We start from the raw sequence: 21,755 nt of genomic DNA, 5'->3' as shown, positions 1-21,755 counted from the left end.
CAGCTGACACTGGATAGGTATCTATCACGATGGGGTATCTGTGGGAGATGAATCCATAGGAAGAACATTACTGCTAAGTAATTTCTCCTTTTGTTTCCATCTGCTAATTTCAGTAATTCCTTAAACTGGCTATTTAGTCTCCAGACCTTTTTTCTGAGATTTTGTGTTCTTCATAGTTGTCTCTAAAAGCTGCAGTTCACTTTTGCTGTCATGCCTTGTGTGACAACCTTGACCATGTTAGTAGGGGTGGAAAACCCCTCTTCATGGGTAGTGGGAGATATACGGAGGGATCCAGAGCCAGCCTTAGATATGAAGTTGAACCGAGCAAATGGGGCACAAATGCCTGTTCTCTTCCCCTTCTGTACCAGTGTGGATTTTTGCAGAACTAAATCGCTAGCAACATCTGAGTACATATACTTGCCAGTGTTTTCTCTGTTTCAGATGATTCCAAAGATGAGAAGAAAACCCAAGATCAGCTGCCCGCACAAACCGAGCTCCAGAATTAGTCCCAACGCTGCAGGGACCAGATCTTTACTGCAGTAATGGTAGCAGAGTGAGGCAACAATACAGAAGTGCGCCTCCACGAAGCAAAACCCATTGAGCTCGACCGGCACAGCTGGACGGCTCTCCCACACTCAGAAGAGACGGTCCACTAGACCACCACAGACTACAATTGTGAAGTTCCCTGAACTTACCAAGACAGTGCCTGACTGCAGACACCAAAACACAAACTATGTTGGTTTTCCAACACCAAGTCCTTCAAGCGGCGGGCCTGCTCGCAAAAAGTGGATCCAGCTTAGCCCCATTTTAAGCCTTTCCCTGAACATACAGGCCCTGGGAGGAAAAAGAAGGAAGCAGATTGGTTGAGGCGAGCAGCCAGTTAGCACAGGGGGAGGGATACTTATGCAGGAAACAGGAATTTTGGGTGTGTTGAGGTCAAAGATGGATCTGAACGGCAACCAAGAGACCAGCAGGAGGAAGGGGGGAGTGGCTGCCGCTTGGTAGAAGTTTGTTTTTATGCAGGTTAGGCTTTGTCTTAGGAGTGATAGTGGTTTTACAGTGTGTATGCTTGTGCGCAACATGTAGCGGTAGTGAAAGGTGTGTGCGTGAGAAGACTGGTACGGGGTGAAAGTATGGGGGCTAAGTAGGGGGGGTGGGAGGAGGAGCAGCAGCAGGAGGAGGAGTTGTGTGGGAGGCGGAGAGGCAGGGGAGGAGTGGTGTGGGAGGTGGAGTAGTGCGAGGCAGGGAGGAGGAGTAGTGGTGTGGGTGGCGGGGGAGTAGTAGTAGTGGTGTGGGTGGCGGGGGAGTAGTAGTAGTGGTGTGGGTGGCGGGGGAGTAGTAGTGGTGTGGGTGGCGGGGAAGTAGTAGTAGTGGTGTGGGTGGCGGGGAAGTAGTAGTAGTGGTGTGGGTGGCGGGGAAGTAGTAGTAGTGGTGTGGGTGGCGGGGAAGTAGTAGTAGTGGTGTGGGTGGCGGGGAAGTAGTAGTAGTGGTGTGGGTGGCGGGGAAGTAGTACTAGTAGTAGTAGTGGTGTGGGTGGCGGGGAAGTAGTAGTGGTGTGGGTGGTGGGGGAGTAGTAGTAGTAGTGGTGTGGGGGTGAGGGAGTAGTAGTAGTGGTGTGGGTGGAGGGGGCAGGGGAATAGTAGTAGTAGTGGTGTGGGTGGTGAGGAGGAGGAGGAGTAGTAGTAGCGGTGTGGGTGGTGGGGAGGATATGGAGGAGGAGTAGTAGTAGCGGTGTGGGTGGTGGGGGAGGAGGAGGAGGAGGAGTAGTTGTTGTGTGGGTGGTGGGGAAGGAGTAGTGGTGTGGGGGCAGGTGAGGAGGAGGAGGAGGAGTAGTGGTGTGGGGGGCAGGTGAGGAGGAGGAGGAGGAGTAGTGGTGTGGGGGGCGGGGAAGGAGTAGTAGTGGTGTGAGAGGCGGGGAGGATGAGGAGTAGCAGTAGTGGTGTGGGAGGCAGCAGAGGAGTAGGGTTGTGGGAAGTGGGGAGGTGTAGTGGTGTGGTTCGGGAGGGCTGATGAGGCAGAGCAATGGTGTGGAGGAGTGGTGTGGGAGGCAGACGAGAAGTGGTGTGGGAGGTAGACGAGGAGAAGTGGTGTGGGAGGCAGACGAGGAGTGGTGTGGGAGGCAGACGACAAGGAGGAGGAGGAGTGGTGGTGTGGAAGGCAGACGAGGAGGAGGAGGAGTGGTGGTGTGGAAGGCAGACGGCGAGGAGTGGTGGTGTAGAAGGCAGACGAGGAGAAGTGGTGGTGTGGAAGGCAGACGACGAGGAGGAGGAGTGGTGGTGTGGGAGGCAGACGAGGAGTGGTGGTGGTGTGGGAGGCAGACGAGGAGGAGTGGTGGTGGTGTGGGAGGCAGACGAGGAGGAGTGGTGGTGGTGTGGGAGGCAGATGAGGAGAAGTTGTGTGGGAGGCAGACGAGAAGTGGTGTGGGAGGCAGACGAGGAGAAGTGGTGTGGGAGGTAGACGAGGCAGACTAGGAGGAGTGGTGTGGGAGGTAGACGAGGCAGACTAGGAGGAGTGGTGTGGGAGGTAGACGAGGCATAGGAGAAGTGATATGGGAGGAGGAATAGTGGTGTGGGAGGGGGGCAAGAGGGGGCAGGAGTCATTGTGGTGGTGGAAGGGGCAGGAGTCATTGTGGTGGTGGAAGGGGGGCAGGAGTCATTGTGGTGGTGAAAGGGGGCAGGAGTCATTGTGGTGGTGGAAGGGCAGGAGAGGTGGACTGTGAGGGGGTGTGGGAGGGACTGGTGTGGGTGATGGAAGGGGCTGTGGTATGGGTGGAGGAGGAGTCCGGGAGGGCAGGAGCTGTGGGAGGGGAGTAGTATTGGTGTGGGAAGGGATGGAGTTGTTGTATTGATGTGGGAAGGGAGTAGGAGGAAGGGTGTGTGGATGAAGAGTAATGGGAGTGGACATCTGAGTGAGAGAGAGGATCAGATGGTAGAATCAAATGAGAGGCAGTTATTAATAGTTTAAAACCAGAGATCCAGTCTCTAAGCTCTGGACTGGGATTCAAATCTGTGTTTTTCGGCGTTGTCTTGTTTCCGAAACAAATGTGTTGCCTCTGAGCTCCCTGAGTAAAATGGAAAGGTGACGATGGGCATGAGTGAAACCAGCTAAATCGTTCGGAGCACATGCATGATACAATTCCAATTGGAACGCTAACCTTTAGTGAGAATAGGGAAAGTTAGGAAGTCCCTGGGGGAGTCAATGAGCCTGCATTTAGGAAACCATCTCTAATCTAAGCCATAACTTAGACAATAGGGGTCAACAACCAGTAGCACGAACACCTTTACAGACTAACATAGCTCCAGCCTTTGTGCTGTAGAGACCCATTAATTGCTGCAGCAATGACAGGAGAGGGAGGCACTGGCTTCATAGGCCCACTGCCACAACCAAGACAGTTCCTGATAGCGGACACCAGCACATAAATGTTGGTTTTCGAACACAGCTAAGACCTTCAATTGTCGAGCCCTTGCAGAGAAAGTGGGAGGGGATTAACCTCATTTTCAAACTTTTCCATGCACATACACGCCCTGGGTGGAAAAAGAAGGCAGTAGATTGTTTAGCGACAAGTGGCCAACCTCCACAGGAGGTGGGATACTCAAGCAGGTGACAGGAAACAGGAAGTATGGGTGTATTGGGTGATGTCAGAGATGGAGGAGGACAGCAACCAAGGGAGCAGCAGGATGTATGAGGGGCCGGCTGCTTGTGATGAAGTCTTGGAGGCATTGGCTGAGGAGTGATAATGATTCTGCGGTGTGAGTGGTTGTGAGGCAAGTGTAGAGTAGGTAGTGTAAGGTGAGAGAGAGTGGATGAGTATGTGTGGGGGATTAGTGTGGAAGAGGGCGTGGGGTAGTGTGGAAGGGGAAGGGATCGTGGGGGGAGGGATAATGTGGCATGGAGAGGGGTAGTATGGAAGGCACAGGAGTATTGTGGGAGGAGCAGTAGTCTGGGAGGAGGAGGGTATAGGAAGAGTGTGGGTAAGGAGGAGGAAGGTGGAAGGAGTAGTATGAGAGTCTGCGGAGTAGTGTGGAAGGAGGAGGAGTGACATGGGAGGAGGAGTGGCAGTGGTGTAGGAGGAGTGGTGGCATGGGGGGAGTGGCGCCGGTGTACGAGGAATAATAACAGCATGGTGTCTGCAGGAAGTGTGTGTGGAGGTGGAGTTGTTAATGGTTGGAGTAGTGTGAGAGAAGTTAACATCAAAGAGTGGAGGCAGGAAATAGGAGAGACACATCCAGTGGACAAAAGATTGGAGGGAGGAGTCACGGGAGAGCAAGCAGTCAGAGTTGAAGGGAAAGGTGATGGTGGTCATTAGTGAAACCAGTTGATCCTGCAGATCATCTGCAAGGCACACTCCTAATCCCACTGTAAACACTTTCTCGGCAACCTTCACTGGACTATGTTCCCGGCGAATTCCAATTTTTAGCTTCCTTATATATTGTTTGGATTAGTCAGCTGTGGTGTTGCATCAATGCCCAGATTGCCATGGGTAGGGTTAAATAATTTTTCAAATAAAATACATATCCACTTGCGACTTTCCATTTTCCATTTTTCAATTCTCTTGAGTGCCAAATAAATTTCCTTCACACTGCGTGTCTTTTTCGAAGTATGAATATATTTATTTCATATATTTCTCATAATTGTGTTCCATTCAATATTTTTTTCTGTTCCATTTGCCAGTGTAGGAGATCGAAAGTGACAAGCGGATCACTTCAATAATCAAGGGTTTATACACCAAAAGGAAATAGAAGTGAAGTCAAAGGAAGCGCCTAAAAATAAATGATTGAATTGTGGCAAAGTTAAATCTACAGAATTGAAAATAGCAATTGAATCTCTCCTGAAGATCCTTTGTGATAGTAACAAAGGTGAAACGCGTGTAGAGAGAATAAAACTTGCAAATGGAACAGAAAAAATTAGTGAATGATACACTCCTAATCCCAATTCAAATGCTAATGTTTGGTGAGAGTGGGGAAAGTTAGGAAGTCCCTGAGGGAGTCAGTGAGCAGTCATTTAGGGAGCCATCACACTTGTCTAAGCCAGAACCTGGACAGTAGGTGGCAACAATCAGTAGCACTAAAGTGGGTTACAGACGTCTGTGTTAGGGAGGTGGTTGTGGCAAGGAGAGACCGAGGTTCTTGCAGTAGACATAAGGCTTCTTAGGCAGGAGTGCTCCCAGACCACCCCATTTTGTTCAATTAGATGAGGTTTGTGTCTTTGTGCTGTGGAGTAAGCTGGTGGCCGCATACGTTTTATAGATGGCTAAACCACTCTTTTACTTTTTTACTCTGTTTGACACTTACTCGCTGAACAGGAGCAAAGTGACTACTTATGCATTTCTAATGTCATATACCCTGTAGATTTTGGTGGATACACTGTCAACTTGCGCTCCTCCCAAGCTCACATCCCTGCCACCTAGATTGGATGACACACTGATGCTTGTGTCTGTCTGTCTGTCTGTGTGTGTCCGTGTCTCCGCCCACAAAGGTTGAGCTTGGCTGGTCAGACCTGATTGAAGCATTCAAAAGTGTGTATAAATAGGGAGAATCCAAGCCATCATACACATTTGTACCTTGAAACTTGTTTGACAATGTTGGGCGCGAGATGTCCCTGAAGCTCTTTCAAGGCTGGCTGGCCTGCTGAGACCTGGACCTTCCGAAGGAACTACTAGCCTATCCATTAAGTGGAATCCTGCTTCTGGCTGTTTATCTTTTATCTGGCGGGAATCACTGGAACATCTGTGCCTTCAGCCACCTGGTGCTTCCCTGATCATTCCTGGACCTGTTACTGAACAGAACTAAGGTAGGAGTCCCTAATCCCTATTACCGGTTGGGAACCTAAGTGGCTCTGTGCAGCAGCTCAAAGCTAACCTTCTCCTTCATGGATTAGTTGCTTCTCCTTTCAAGACCCTTCTGCAGCCCTTTGTCCTCACTGATGCCACCTGTGACCTCTTTTAAAGGGTCACCATTTTATTTCCTCACTGCTGCTTTCAACAATCTTGCCTAGCTCTACTTGAATCACCTTGAAGGGGTTCATTCAATATTGTCAATTGACTTTTATTTGCCCAGATACCTCTAGGTGCTCTGTCTGCAGAACCTGCAACAGGAACCAGCACAACAACAAAACCTTAAACATGTTGCCCAAACTAAACTTTTAATTTGCAACTTCTGGGCTTCTTTGAATAGTTTCAATGGCCTGGGTCTTCTGACTTCAAACTCATTGCTAGTTTAGTCCTCTTGGGTCTTGAGTCTGCATCTGCTATTCTGCTTCAAGCCCCTCTGACGTCAAGACTGACTTGTTGGGGGAAACCAAGCTCACACATGAGTTTAGGGTAGTGGAAAACAAGAAGCAGTTTTATTTATCTTGCAAGACAAAGGGCCGGATACATCTTTGCCTAACAGGAACTGTCGGCAACAGCAACCTGACCCCCTCGGTCCGCCTGGCCTCCTACCTTTATAAATAAATCACTGGTCAGGTGACCAATACAGAGCTTAACAAGAACCTTCCAGCGCCCTCAGCTTAGGCATTCCAAGACCATCGGGCTTGTTCCAAACCTTCATGAAGATTATCTGTCATTTTAATGGTGTTAACAATTGTGTTGTTTAAATGTAACCCTTGGGAGCAATGTTACAGCGTCAGGTGCAGGTAAATCTTATTTAGCCAGAACTATTTATTTGTGTAATGCGTAGTCTGTAATACAACAGTGTACTCATAACTGCAATGCATTTAGTGTCCCTCACCATTGTTAAATGTTTGCTTTGAATAGAATGAACGCGAGCCGCACTTTCGAGAGCGAGCTGATGCCAGAAATTCTATTTTGGACCAATATGGAAAGGTTCTTCCTCGAGTGCAAATGAGGTTAGCAGCAGAGCGCGCCAAGCCTTACTCTTTGCCGTCTTCTGCACTGCGAGAAGGTGAGTGTTTCTTTATCAGATTCCTTTAGTAGCAGTCAGTGTTGCTTGGTTTTAATGGCAGTGTACATCTATCCTTAGTTTCAAGGCCGACACCCTTATCAACTGTGGTAAAGCAAAGTACTAGAGGAAACACAGTGTCCAAAGCAACTTTTATCAACCAGGTTTTGACAAAAATCAGAGAATTGTCATCTGCAAATGAGTACAAGGAGGTTTACAGTCCGTACAAAAGGTAAGTACACATGGCATATCATAGTTCATGTCCCTTTTTTTAAACAAAGTTACAAAGTTGGTAGTGTCTTTTGTTGTGAAGTATGAATCCTGAAAACACTTTTTTGTTTAATTATGGTCCCCTTTAACTCAGAAAGGGTACTTGTTTTGAAAATGCTCAAGTGAATCAATTGTTTTCTATTTTCTTTGTTACAGAGGTTTTCAGCATCCCTCTGCTGAGATCAGTTGACATATCCAATAATTTGTGCATGGTGGGTCCACCAAGTTAGTTCCAAATACTCAGTGGAAACCTAGCAAAACCGTCTTTCTTCACTTTTAGGAGCTTGGACTGTTATCAATGTACACTTACGGCCACGCAAGTGGGATCTTAAATGCACTACACACGCTTTACTGTAAATACATTTCTGTGTCTACTGAATTTGTTTAGATTCACAAACGCATCAGGGGCGTTTTTTGTGTCAGCGGGACATGGCGTCAGTATATTTTAAAGAACCCGACCACCTTGGGGTTTTATTACATTACAGCATGAGTGGTGCAAGGCTGCCCCTTAATTATAGAAAATTAGAGGTGGCAGAAAGTTACCCATGATGAGATGCGAGATGTTGGCGTGTGCAGTGACTTTTGAGCCAACATAATCCACGCCCTTCAGAAAGCAAGTAATATGGCCGGTCAGGCCTGAAGAAAACATTGCCAAATTCACTTTGGGGAAATGTTGAAATTAGGAAGAAGGGGGAAATAGAAGACCCTTCCAAAGAGCTCCATTTTTCAAGACGACAATATTCGCACACAATTGTCTCACCTAGTAGAATGTGGCATCTCCAGGAAGGGGTCTGGCATGGATTCACATGCTCATGAATATTCCCCGTCGTCCGGCTGGGAATCCTCAGTAAAAAAAAAAATCAGTTTCGTTTCTGAACTGTCTTTCTCCTAATAATCAAACACTGGTCTCTGGGTCATACTGCCCCCAACCAATGACTGCCCTCTACCTAAGCCCCTCCTCTGGCAGCCATCTTCAGATTTTTACCGCACGTTCAAGTGTTGGGAGTCCTCGTTCTGTAGCTCTCGAGCTTTTACTTCGTTTTGCGTTTTTTTTTTTTTTTTTAACAGTTTTGCTCTATTTTTCAGTCAATCGAGCCTCAAAGTCCATCAACTGACTAATGGGGACCTGTTTTTCAGAACTTTCTACGCCCCTCAAGGGCGACTTTTCGTTGAGTTCACTTCTTGGAGGCTTCCAGGAGATTCTTGGATGTCTTCACCGCGTGCACATGCCCGAGGATAAAGGAGACTCGATGACTCTGTTCAGGATCTGCCCGGGATGCGGGCTGTGGAACATCTTCCAGGTGGGTGGGCACTCCCTGTGCCTTTATTGCCTACATTCGGACAGCTCGCACATGGAGGAGGCCTGTGCGTTCTGCAAGGACATGGTGCCATGCACCATGAAGGACCGTCGCAAGCGGCTCACCGATTGGCTGCAGACAAAGATTCCGGCGGCGTGTGATACCCCGGCAGCATACTTCTCCCAAGAGAAAATCTGAGCGGTTTTCTTAGATCTTTGAGGGCGCTCTTGCGACGGGGGACCAACATAAGCCAAAGCACTGTGAGTCTGCGGGCACCGGGAGCGCCGTTGGTACGGGCTCCGCGGCAGCCAGGCCGGGTGCAGCATGGCCGTCGACCACAAGCCAACGCTCCGGCTCGCCGAAGAAAATTAAGTCGGACCACCCGGGTAAGCTTCGGGCGAAGGCCCGGTCTACTCTGACAGAGAAAGCCAAGGGGGAGCAAGGTGTTGACCCTCCCCCCCCCCCACGGTGAAGGCCTCAGACGCGCCTAAGGTTGTGAAGGCCCAGGTTCACCAGGCTAAGGCATCGATTGAGGGAGTGGTAGCATCCCTGGCGAAGCCCGCAGATGTGGCCCCAGTGGAAACGACCCCCAAGCCAAGAGTTTACCTGCCCACTCGGAGGGAATCCTCTTTCTTTGCCATTGAAAAAAGACCCCCGAGAAGGCGATGCCAGGCATCTCCCCGAGACCATCGCCCCTGGCCGAGAATAAGTGGGGGGCACGGTAATCCTGCCAGACTCGGATATCTCCTCCGAGGAGGAGCTCTCAGGCCTAATGACAGTGCTTGACAAGAAGTTCATCGAGGCCAGGTCCTATGGGAAGGACCCCGACGAGGCGGACGTGGAAAGCGACGAGGGGCGGCAGGACAGTGAGGAAGCGGAGGACACCACGCCACTGCCGACGCTCTCGTCGCGAACGGCTGCCACCACCGACTGAATGTTGGCAGACGTCCTTCAAGCCCTGCACACCCTGTGTTCAGAGATGTTAGGCAGGATTCCGTGCAGTGCCCTTAGGGACCACTACACACGATTAAGACCACATGTGTCAATACAAGTTTTACCTTTGGTATAAACCTGTACTACTAAGTTATAGGGGTACCAGTGGTGGAGCAGCCAAGCTTATCTCAAGAGTATATGAGCATTAGCAGAGATTACACAAAGAGACCACAGTTACTGGGACTCGAGCAAACACTGACTCAAGGTTTCAGGTAGAAAAATATAAAGACATTTATTTTTAAACCATTTGTTATAAACACAACACTTCTATTAAACTTAAATAAAAACCACACGTTAAATATACTACAACTAACCGGTCACTTTGTACAGTAAGTCTCAAGGTAAGTACCCTGTGTTGAATGCACCGGTGTTAAGAACAAAACACGTTACCGTGAATACAATTGCGATCACTTTTTGATAGGTCGGTCTACTAACTAAACGCGTATCCGTGACATGAAATGCTACTGGGGTAAAAACACACTTTGCAATTGAGATACCCAGAGGGAGTTGGAGGCAAAAATCACAGGCAATATTTTGGTTAGGCAGGCAGAATCAAGAAACACTCAAAGATAGGAGTTCGAAAGTCAAAGGGCGGGAGCCAGGTGTGAGACACACCGGGGCTTGTTGCCGAGGATCACACAGTCAGATAGTTCGAGATTCAACGTAGCCAAAAGTACTTCGATATTGTTGATGTTCGGAAGCAAAAGTTATAAGAAGGAGGGAAGACAAGGGCAAGCCTTGCAAATGAAGAAAAGGGATTCACCCAGTTTCCTCAAGCAGAACACAGTACCTTGTTCCAACGGTGCAGCTGGTGCCCTGGCAGTTGTTCCTAATGGTTTCCCGCAGACCCACAATTCCTGGAGCTTCGTTGTGAAGGAGGACGTCTAGAGGGGGGTCTGCACCACAAAGGGATGAGGCTGGCAGCAGCGACACGGAATAAAAGGTGCGCTCCTTAAACAGGAGAGGCTCTTCAGGTGGCTATCCGGACCACTACAGCTGTGTACAGAGATTTCGACCAAGGAAGAGGATCCTCTAGCTGTGGAAGGTGAGCTGGTTGTCCCCACCAAGCTCAAGGGAAGAAGACTCCGGACTGGATCTTCTCTGAGTCGTTGAAGGTAGATAGCTCAGGACTGCAGCAGGGCTTCACTGGGACGGGGTAGATGCAACAGCCGTCGTTCTCTCCGCTTCTCGTCAGTTCCTTGTTGTTCTAGTGGCGACTCTCTGACTTCTAGCCCAAGAGACCTGCCTTTTATGCGCAATACCCCCATTCACACAGCCTGGCTGTCTATCACGCAGCAGGGGGTTGTCCAGCCCGGACAACCACCTTGACCAATCGTAACAAAGTGCGACTTGGGTTTCCTAGGATACCCTGTGCAGGGGGTGACTACACCCCTCCCTCACATTCAGCCCACGTTGACCCCCAGGCGCCTTGAAGGAGGGCTTCTAGGTAGAAGCCTGCCAAAAGACAGCGAACAAAGAAGGCAAACCTGGTTTGCCGCGCAAAGCACAAGTTTAACAAAAAGAAATGGCGAATAAACCGCTCCGGAGCCAAAAGAAAAAGGATTTGGTCAAGCGGGTGTTAGGGAGAATTCTCTGTTTAGGCTGAATTTCCCTACCTAGTGAGTCCCCCAGCAGCTTTGCTGGATTTCTGGGGTTTAATTTTTTCTCCTGCCAAGAGTGAGACTCTTTTACCCTCACTCCTGGACATGTTGAACTGTGTTATCTTGGACAAACCTTGTGTTGAATGGGCTATGGGGTCTTTTACTCCATAGGGCCTCATGTATTTTTGTGATGTGGGTTACACAGCACCCTCTGTGCCGTGACCCAGGGGTGTCCTAGGGACTCCCCAACATAGACTCCATACCCTGGGACTGACTACTGTCTCCCAGGGCATGTAAAGTCACCAAAGACTTTGCTAGTCTTGAATCCTGAACAGAACCAGTACAAACCATCATATTGTGGACGTACTGGCTGGGGCAATTCGATTGCCCCAGGGTCTGTTAGTCGAGGGGGCACGTCTCCGTCCCCCCTGATCGAGTTTTGGCTGGTGGCAGTGGAAACTACTTTTTATATTCGACCGCGAATATTTCCCTATGGGATTTCCCATTGTTTTAGGCTAACACATTTAATTATTTATTTACGGTAGCCTTAGACATACCGCCGGTTTATATATTTATTTTTATAACTCCGGTTGGGACTTTTTGCCAAAACTTGATTCTAAAATGGCGTTGGTGTTCGCCTCTGTAACTCTGACCCAAAGTGGAGCCCTTTGTTCCACTTTTGGCGGGCTTCTCCACAGAAGCCCTCCAAAGTGGTGCCACTCTGTCTGGGGTACTTAGGAGGGGTGGAGGGGGATTTAGGCACCCTGGACTGAGTTACCTTGGTAACTCAAGTCGCACTCCGTCCTGATTGGCCCAAGTGGTGAGCCGCCCGGCTCACCACTTAGCATGTTTGAGTGACAGCTAGGCTGGGTGAATGGGGGTTTGCTGCATAAAAGCAGGGCTTTGGGGACTGGGACTTCAGAAGTCGCCACAGGACCAAGAATCCGACGAGGGAAGAGCTGAGCCGACCTGCTTCGACGACACCACCCGGTGGAGCCCTGCTGAACCGTCTCACCACTTTTTTTTCCCGACGACCGAGGAGAACTCTTAACGGAGTGGCTCCTTCCCTTGACTGGTGGGGACAACCAGTTTTCGCCTTCTTTCCGTTCTTTTGAGGTATCTCGTGGCCGCCTTGCCTGTGCCAAGCACCCCGGCATCCGGAATACCACACTTTACCCCCATACCGCGAAAGTCGGTACCAACCCTTTAACCGGAGGACTCCGCGGCTGGTTTCTTCCCGGGCAGTGCTACGACCTTTTTCTTCTGCTCTCCAGCGAGAACTTCTTCTCCCCTGACCGACGTCGAGCCCTGCTGCCACTGCCTGGAACAACTGCCACCGCTGGAGGATCCTTTCCGCTTAAGGTACCGTGTTCCGCCTGGCTTCCCTTGCTACCGACTGTACGGGGTAGATTTAGCCCCCGGCTTTCGAACCTGGGAGTGCCTGGGACACCCTGGCTAAACTTTCTAAGCCACTCTAACCTCTTTCTAACTCTTTGCAAGACTTTGAATCCCTAATAACAGTGTGATCTTGGGCACATTTTCGCTCCGGCTACTCTAAGAGTGGGCCCTGCCTAGTGACTTTTGCTCACCTGTGACTTTGTGCTTCTTTGAGCCTATTGCAAGTGTTCTGGACCTTAGAGTGGTGTGTTTAACCCATTTCTGCTTTTTTTCTCTCCCTTTCTTGGAAACTACTAGAGTGTCATCTAACGTTAAGCACTCACCTCTGTTTAATTAAGTGGTGTTAACCTAGAGTTGTCTAGATAGGAGAAAGGATTGAATCTACTTTCGTTATAACTGTGTTTGAAGTGTTTACTATATTTTGCTAGAGTGTTTTTAACTTATGTGTATTTTAAATAAATAACTATATACTTTTGAAACCAAGCTCTGGTCAGTGTTTGCTTGTGCTATTGTGTTTTGGTACATATTGTGTATACTTTACATACTGCCTAACTCTTCTTGAGAGAAGTCTGACTGCTCAGCCACAGCTACCAGGTAAATCTGGGTGGTACAGACTGCTACCAAAGGGGTTTACTGCTCTACCTGTAGTCTTAAATCTTTTGCAGTGTTCCCCAAGGGAACTGCACAGGTTTCTGCCTAACAGCGGGTTTAAGTTCTAGGCTAATACAATAGCCTACAATATTACCACGGTTATATAAGATAACCACGGTAGAAAGTTAGGGTAGATACCACTGCCACCAGCCATGTCTAAATGTTAAAAGAGCGAAACAATGCTCTAGGAGGTACAGATCAAAAGGGATACGAATTAACCCTTTCCAGTACTCCATGGAAGATGGGGTGTACTGGATCTGTGGTAGATTGACTAAGTAAAGTTAATGGTAACTTTACCCTTTTCTGGGGGACAGTAGTCGCCTCAGAAATGGAGTCAGTGGGAGTCTGAACGACAACCCAGTGCCACTGCACAAAAGGTGCTGTGACACACACACAAAGAAGGGGGCTACTGAAGTGGTGTCCTTCAGAGCCCACAATCACAAAAACAGGTGAAAACACATAACAAAACACAGGTAAGAGTAGGGGAAAAGCTCTCGCTTTTACCAAGTGGAAAAAAAGTAAACTCCAGAAGTCCAGCAAAGCTGCTGGGGGACTCACTAGGTGAGGGAAATTATCCATAGATGAGAATTCTCCCTAACAAGAGATAAGGACAAGGATGCCCGTGCCTCCGGAGGGTGATCCAGCGGTGCTTGGACCATCAAAGGACCCTCCACCCAAGCAGAGACAAGTCCATCCGCCTCCATCCCCTCCGCCGAGGAACGAGACAGCGACGACGGCCGCGGCGACGACGAACGGACCGGCCATCGCCATTACCCCGGGCTTCTTCGCCCAACGAGATTGCCTTGTTTCACGCCATGATCGCTAGGCCTCAGAGCTTTTTCAGCTGAACCCCGAGGAACAGAAGGAGGGATTCCTTTATCAACGCCGAGAGACCAAGAGGAAGACTGTGCTCTCGATCCCGCTGCTGGATGACATTTGGGACGAAGGGCTGTCCCTCCTGAAGAAACCCGTCCTCGGCCCCAGCAAAAAGAGACCGGTACGAGAAGAAATACAGGGTGCCAGACTCTGCACCGAAGTGTCTCAGATCCCAGTCTACTCCAGAACTAAACTCCTGCGAAGTATGCTCCATCACACTCCCACTTCACAACTCCCAGACCCTGACTATCCACCTTATCTATAGGACTCCCGGCACCGTGAGCACTTTTGAAGAAGACATTAACTGTCTACTCTCTACCAATCTCAAAACCTCCACTCAACTTCTGATTCTTGGAGACTTTAATTTAGGCTATAATGACCCTTCGGACAAACAGGCCGCCAATGTGGCTAATATCCTCACTGAATTAGGGCTTCCTCAAAAAATGATGGAACCCACCCATAATAAAGGGGGAACCCTTGACTGGCTAGCAGAACACAACTGTTCTGCTTCCATCACCTCCATCTCCCCACAACCCTGGACAGACAATTACCTGATAACCTATGATCTACACACCACTAGACCTATTCCTTTAGCCAACATGGCACCTTCATGCCATACCAGGAACAAAAAAAAAAATCACCAAGGATACGGTAATTCCTGCCATTCTACCCACCCTAAACCAACTCAATGAACATCTTGACCCTAAGATGCTTGGAGAAGAATACAACAAAATTATACAAACCACCCTTGACAATCTTGCCCCTTTAAAATGTAGACCAAGTAAACCGAAAGCCCACCTCAACAAATGGTTCACCCCCGAACTGCAAGATCTCTGTAACTCAAAAGAAGTTGTGAATCCACTTGGAGACTTACCCAATCAGTCGACCATAAAAACAAACTCATAGAAATTTCCTCACAATACAAGAAGGAAATTATCTTGGCCAAACGCAACTCATATAACAAACGCATCTCTTCAGCCAACTCAAGCATGAGGGACCTGTTTGGAGAAAGTCATCCTCTCTCTCAAGCCCTCAAACTGCCAAGGTGACCTGTGCCCTGCGCAACTTATAAAAGACGCCGCGGGATAACTCTCTCCCTTCATAACTAAACTGGTAAACTCCTCCTTCACTTCAGGCATTGCACCGTCCAATTTGAAACAATCATGGGTACTGCTACTGCTAAAAAAACAATTCTTAGATCCCCTCATTCCCACCAATTACTGCCCTATCACGACGGTCCAATTCCGAGAATGCCACAAGCTCTTAGGTGTAAGACAGTCTGGATTCTGTCCACAACATGGAACCGAGACCGCTCTCATTGATCTGAAAGCTCAAATCGATGAGCTAAGAGACAAAGGTCAATTAGCCCTTCTCCTACTCTTGGATCTATCGGCCGCATTCGACCTTGTTGACCATAAGGTCCTTTGCGACCACTTTAATTCTGCGGCACACTTCTCCAAAGAAGCCGTAACCTGGGTTGAATCCTTCCTTAGCGGAAGGACCATGAGGGTGTTCTCCCCCACAGATGCGGCGGACCCTAACCCCATCACATGCGGTGCGCCCCAGGGATCCTGTGTTTCCCCAACATTATACAACATATTTACTAAGCCCCTCTTTGATGATCTGGGCCTTCTTGGTATCACCTACACTAATTATGCAGATGATACCCAGATTCTCCTCCCGCTTTCTGGGGATTATAACAAGGATTTGGCCTTGGTAAACAGGCCAAATCCAGGCATGGATGGCCACTCACGGTCTACGCCTGAATGATGACAAAACAGAGTTAATCATTCTGGGCAATCACTCCAATCTCAAAAAATTAGGCCAGAACTATTCCGCATTAGAGATCGATGGGAACACTATTAAGGTTGCAAGGGAAGTGAAGACTCTTGGCTTTCACCTAGATGACACCCTCTCCTTCAACAAACAGGTAAACTCACTGGCCTCGGCCACTGCTTAGACATGTACGCTTATCAGAAGAGGTAAACACTTTATCTCAAATGACAACTGCATGATTCTAGCTAGAGCTCTTGCTCTATCTAGACTTGATTACTGCAACGCCTTATACATCGGGGCCAACAAACACACCATACACAGAATTCAAATTCTACAAAATATCGTCCTCAGTGCAGCCCTTGGTATGTATCCCTAGACGAGCACACATCTCTAACATAAGGTGCAACAACAACTGGTTGTCTTCCCAAGATAAAAATACTACTGATAGTAGCCTCCCTCACTCACAATGCCCTCAACAACATGGCTCCCCCTACCTAACTGACAGATTTGTAGAAAGAAGATCCTCCAGACCCACTAGAATCTCCAATGCCAACACACTGATCATTCCCAGATTTAAACTCGCCAAGACGGGAGGTGCCAGCTTCCCCGTCCGGGCGGCCCAAGTCTGGAACTCATTGCCCCACACTATTCATCAGGCGAAATCTTACCCGAAATTCAGATCCAACTATATCTACCATCTGAAACAACTGGTCAGCTAAACCAGCATCACCTACCCCCACCATCCTGTCGATATGCGACCCGCATATTGTCTAAATATCCTGTATATAACCTTCTGTACCATTGATACAATCTGTATATATTAACTATATGTGTAACTATGTAATTATGTAAATATGTAACGACATAACCCATGCCTCGCATATCCTGTACTGCTCCGCCCTATTACCTTTGGGACTGGTGCGCATTATAAATGAATAAAACACAAACAAACCAACCAGCCGTCCCCGGACTTGGTGGTCTCGGCGGCAGCCAGGAAGGAATCTGCAGGGTCAGCGGCATCAACTTCCACTTCCCCACCGGGCGGCGAGGGAAAGAAGCTGGACGCCATGGGGCGGCGGGTCATCTCATCGGCGGCAACGACCATTAAGGCGGCCAACGCTCTTGCCATCGTGGCCCGCTACGACAGGGAGCTTTGGTTTAAGATCGCCCCTCTCCTGGACTTCCTTCCGGACGACAAGAGGGCGGAGGCCTTGAGATCCTACAAGAAGGCGAGATGGCATCGGGCCATGCCATCACGGTAGCCACGGACATCGCAGACACCGGGTTCCGCCAGATGGGCAACAGCGTTTGCCTTCGGCGTTGTGGTTGGCTGAAGGCCACCAATTTCCGTCAAGGGTACTGGACATGCCCTTCAACGGGGACAACTTGTTCATCAAGGCAGACACGGAGACGGCCCGTGCCTTGGGCACACCAACAGCGACGGCCGCCCTTTGGGACCTCCGGAGGCAAGTCCCATGGTGCCTCCAAAGGATTCGGTGGCAAAATCTCTTCATACCAACAGCCATCCCGTTCCTCGGCCCAGGAAGCATGCAGGGGCCGCAGCAAAGCTGCAGGAAATCGTCCTCGCCAAGGCCCCCAACGTGGGTCGTCCACGAAGAAGCAGGACCGAACCGGCCGTGACGTCGGGCCCCCACGCGAGCACCCTGGTGGGAGGCCAGCTGGCGAACTTCGTTGGTGTGTGGAAGTCCATCTCCACCGACCGTTGTGTTCTGGGCGCCCTGGCCCACAGACGCACCCTGGAGTTCCAAAGGTAGTGTGCCCGTGTTACACCATTGGCCAGGCAAGAAAACCACGTCCCACAACTGCTTTTAGAGTTACGAGCGATGCTGAGAAAGGGCGCAATATAACTCATCCCGAAGAGGCTCCGGGGCTCCGGAGTGTACTCGCGGTACTTCCTAGTCAGGAAAAAGACCAGCGGTTGGGGGCCCATCCTGGATCTCCGCCGCCTCAACAAATACATCAAGTCCCAGAAGTTCAGGATGGTCACCCTCCAGCACGTGCTGGGGCCGCTGGAAGAAGGGGATTTCCTGTCGTCGTTGAACCTGGAGGATGCTTATTTTCACATCCCCATCAACAAGGAGCATCAAAAGTTTCTACGCTTCGTGGTCCAGGGGCAACACTATCAATTCAAGGCCCTTCCCTTACGGTTGAAGTCGGCGCCAGGCCGCCTGCAGGTGGTCCATGTCTACCCCTATCTGGACGATTGGCTCATCCGACCGAAGACAAGGGAACTCCCCGTCAAGCACACAGCGAGGACCATCGACCAACTCGCGGAACTGGGGTTCTCGATAAACTATGCAAAGTCCTGCTTGGTGCCATTGCAGGACGCTCGGTTTCTGGGATCCAGGCTCAACACAGTGTCGCGCCTGGCTGCACTGTCAGAGAACAGGATAAAGGCCATCCTGGGCAAGGTTCAACAGCTGTTGACCATGGAAGTGGCCTGGGTGAGGTCTGTCAAGTCCCTACGGGGCATGATGTCGTCATGCATCTACCTCGTTCGGCTGTGCAGGCGTGCGGATGCGGCCGCTGCAAGAGTTCCTCGATGCATGTTGGATCCAGGTATCGGGAAGCTTGGAGGACAAGATCGCCCTCAACAAGACATTCCGCCGAGCAATTCAGTGGTGGGGTATCCGCGCGCATCTGGCGGCAGGCACAGACTTTCAGACCCCGGCACATCAGGAGACAGTGACGACGGACTCCTCCCTGGAGGGATGGGTTGCGCACACCGGAAATCTCCACGCAAGAGGCCTTTGGCTCCCAGAGGAGAAGTCGTTGCACATCAACGTCCTGCAGCTCCGATCCGTGTTTTGTACCCTCAAATCATTCCTTCCGTCCCTCAAGGGCAAGGTGGTGCGGGTCTTCACTGGCAACACCACCACGATGTTCTACATTCGGAAGCAGGGGGGCACCAGATCCCAGGGGGGCACCAGATCCCCGGCCCTCTCCAAGGAAGCGCAGGACCTATGACAGTGGGCCGTTGCCCAGAGGGTGTTCCTGGTACCCTTCCATCTGGCAGGAGTGAAGAACACTGTTGCCGACTCACTCAGCAGGGAGCTGCGCTCTTGCCACAAATGGGAGCTTTGGTAGGATCAGGTGGATCTACTGTTTCGACGATGGGGCAATCCTCAGATTGATCTGTTTGCAACGGCGACAAACTCCAAGTGCCGGAGGTTCGCCAGCAGGTTTCCCCGGCCGGGGAGAATGGGGATGCATTCTCCTTCCCCTGGGACGGCCTGTTCCTCTATGCGTTTCCACCGTTGCCGTTGCGACTCATCAGTCAACTCAGATGGTCCTGGTGCAGGATGGTCCTCGTTACAACGGCGTGGCTGAGGCAGATATGGTACCCGGACCTTCTGGACATTTCAGCGTCCCTTCCAGTCAAGCTTCTGGCGGACGCAGATCTTCTCGCCTGGAAGGGAGGCGCGATTCTGCACCACGACCCAGGGTTGCTGAGCCGGCAGGCCTGGCTCCTGCAGCACTAGAGTTCGGAGGGTACGAGTACCCGTCAGACTGCATGGAGGTGCTTGCCAAGGCATGGGCTTCTTTGATTCTTAAGTGCTACGGATATAAATGGAAGAGGTTCACCATCTGGTGCCGTGCACAGAAGATAAACCCTCTACGGATTACAGCCCCTCAAGTGCTGCCATACTTGCTGTCGCTGGCCAAAGCAGGGCTGGCGCACGCCTCCATCAAAATTCATCTGGCAGCTAACTCCTGCTATACCAGAACTCCGGGGCGGTGATCACTCTGGTCACATCACCTGGGTTAGGAGTTCATGAAAAGACTTTTCCGCTCGTTCCCACCGGTGAAGGCTCTGGCCCCGGCTTGGGAGCTCAATGTGGTGCTGACTAGGCCCATGGGTCCTCCGTTCGAGCGTCTGCATTCGCCGCCACTGAAATTCCTGTCGTGGAAGACGGCGTTTCTTGTGGCCATCACCTCTGCAAGACTAGTGGGAGAGATCCAGGCCCTATACTGTAAGCCTCCGTACTTGACATTCCACGAAACAAGGGTCGTGCTGAGGATGCACCCCTCCTTCATGCCCAAGGTGCTGTCGGACTTTGCTGTCGGACTTGCAGCTCAATGAGCCCTTGGTGTTACCTGTTTTCTTCCCGTCGCCTTAGTCACTGGCTGAGAGGACTTTGCACTCGCCAGATGTGGCTAGAGCACTGAAGTTCTACGTAGACCGCACAAAGTTTTCGGAAGACATCACAGCTGTTTGTGAACTTTGGCCCTGTGAACCAAGGGAAGTCCCTCTCCAAGGCTTCCATTTCTAGGTGGCTCTCCGGCTGCATCACTCATTGTCATCGGTTGGCAAACCGACCGTTGCCTGGCCGTCCGAGAGCCGATTCGACCAGAGCGATCGCTGCAACTACGGCGTTCCAGTCTGGTGTGCCCCTGCTGGACATCTGCAGGGCTGCTACGTGGAGGTCGACGCACACCTTCATGAGATTCTACTGCATCAACCGGGATTTCAGGGAGGAGTCCAGAGTCGGCCAAGCAGTGCTGCGCAACCTGTTCGCTTGAAGGTGAGGAGGTAAGAGATGCTTAATGTTGGGATGTTGAAATGCTTAATGTTGAGCCTTGCCACCCCCCGTGGTTGTGCATATGTGTACTGCTATGTATTCTTTATTCATGAGCATGTGAATCCATGCCAGACCCCATGCTGGAGAAGGAACAAGTTACTTACCTGTAACTGTTGTTCACCAGCATGGGTCTGGCATGCATTCACATGCAAACCCTCCCGCCTACCCCTCTACGGCTCTTCTCTTCGTCCTACTGCCACTTTACGTGCTACCAAATCTGAAGATGGCTGCCAGAGGAGGGCTTAGGTAGAGGGCAGTCATTGGCTGGGGACAGTATGACCCAGAGACCGTGATTGGTTATTGGGAGAAAGACAGAAACAGAACTGAAACTGATTTTTTCTTTAACGAGGATTCCCAGCCTGACGACAGGGAGTATTCATGAGTATGTGAATCCATGCCAGACCCATGCTGGAGAACAACAGTTACAGGTAAGTAACTTGTTCCTTACATATGAGTGTGTTTACAATGAAGTGCTGTTATTCTATGAGCCAATCTAGGCGGCTTTTAAATATGGAAAATGTTTAATAAAATGTATTTTTGATTCCTTTTCGAATCTTCATTCCCCATATGTTTTTGTGTGTGTTTGTTTGAATAAATCAGCCCTTGGAACAAAGTTTTAGGTGCCCAACTACCCTTGTTTTGCTTTAGATTCACATGTTATGCATTATCTGCTATCCTAGTGGTTGGTCCAAGGATAGGATGAACGTCAACAGGGGTAGCTGTAGTTTTCCTATCCTACGTATAGGAGCTGTACTCCAGAGAAGATTTGTAAGTGGGAGTATTGTACTCCCTATTTTTTAAAATTGGGAGTAAAATGATTTTTTAGGGATTAAAAATGGAAGTCCCAATGAGAGTATTTTATAAGCGAGTAACATTTTTTTTTAACTGAAAATGATTTTTCTTTTGGTAATATTTTTTCTTTGCACCTAGTTATTCATGCTCATTAAAAGAAACATGTTTACTTCTTCTAGGCAATTGAAATAGTTTCTTCCTGAGGTTACTACGTGCACTACTTGGCCAAACATAGACATTCCGTTTTGAGGTTGAAAGCAGGGGTGCAAGATTCTACAGGTCTTTTTCCTATTTTTGTTTGGGGGTAGTTTTACTCCCCATGTGTATTTTTTGTATTTGCCAATTTGTATGTAGTAAAAGTGACCAATACACCCCTTATCTGTTGGGCTACATGGGAGTACTCTGTGCTCTTTCAAGTCACCACCATCACATTGTTTTTATTCCATATTCCGCCATCGGTTTGATCACTGAGTGGTTGAACAGAGAAAACATGATGCCAATTAGGAAGAAGTCTATCAGTGTAGACATCCGGTCAGTCCCAAGATACGTCATTGTGACAGTTCATACAGGTAAATAACATATAGTTTATAACAATTT

At 49.6% G+C, this 21,755-nt stretch overlaps 1 protein-coding gene across 2 annotated transcripts in view; it reads left to right on the top strand.

Annotated features, from left to right (window-relative positions):
- Positions 1–21,755, top strand: part of AHCTF1 (AT-hook containing transcription factor 1) — a 2,174,249-nt gene that overhangs the window by 1,350,045 nt on the left and 802,449 nt on the right. For both annotated transcript variants that reach the window (XM_069607832.1, XM_069607831.1), the window contains exons 24-25: positions 6,755–6,902; positions 6,981–7,131. In XM_069607832.1, the coding sequence (XP_069463933.1) occupies positions 6,755–6,902; positions 6,981–7,131 (299 nt within the window). The remainder of the gene's footprint in view (positions 1–6,754; positions 6,903–6,980; positions 7,132–21,755) is intronic.

This window comes from Ambystoma mexicanum, chromosome 4q, assembly GCF_040938575.1.
Source record: "Ambystoma mexicanum isolate Mex_15411 chromosome 4q, UKY_AmexF1_1, whole genome shotgun sequence".
Lineage (NCBI taxonomy): Eukaryota > Metazoa > Chordata > Amphibia > Caudata > Ambystomatidae > Ambystoma > Ambystoma mexicanum.
This window is presented reverse-complemented; position numbering and strand designations above follow the sequence as displayed.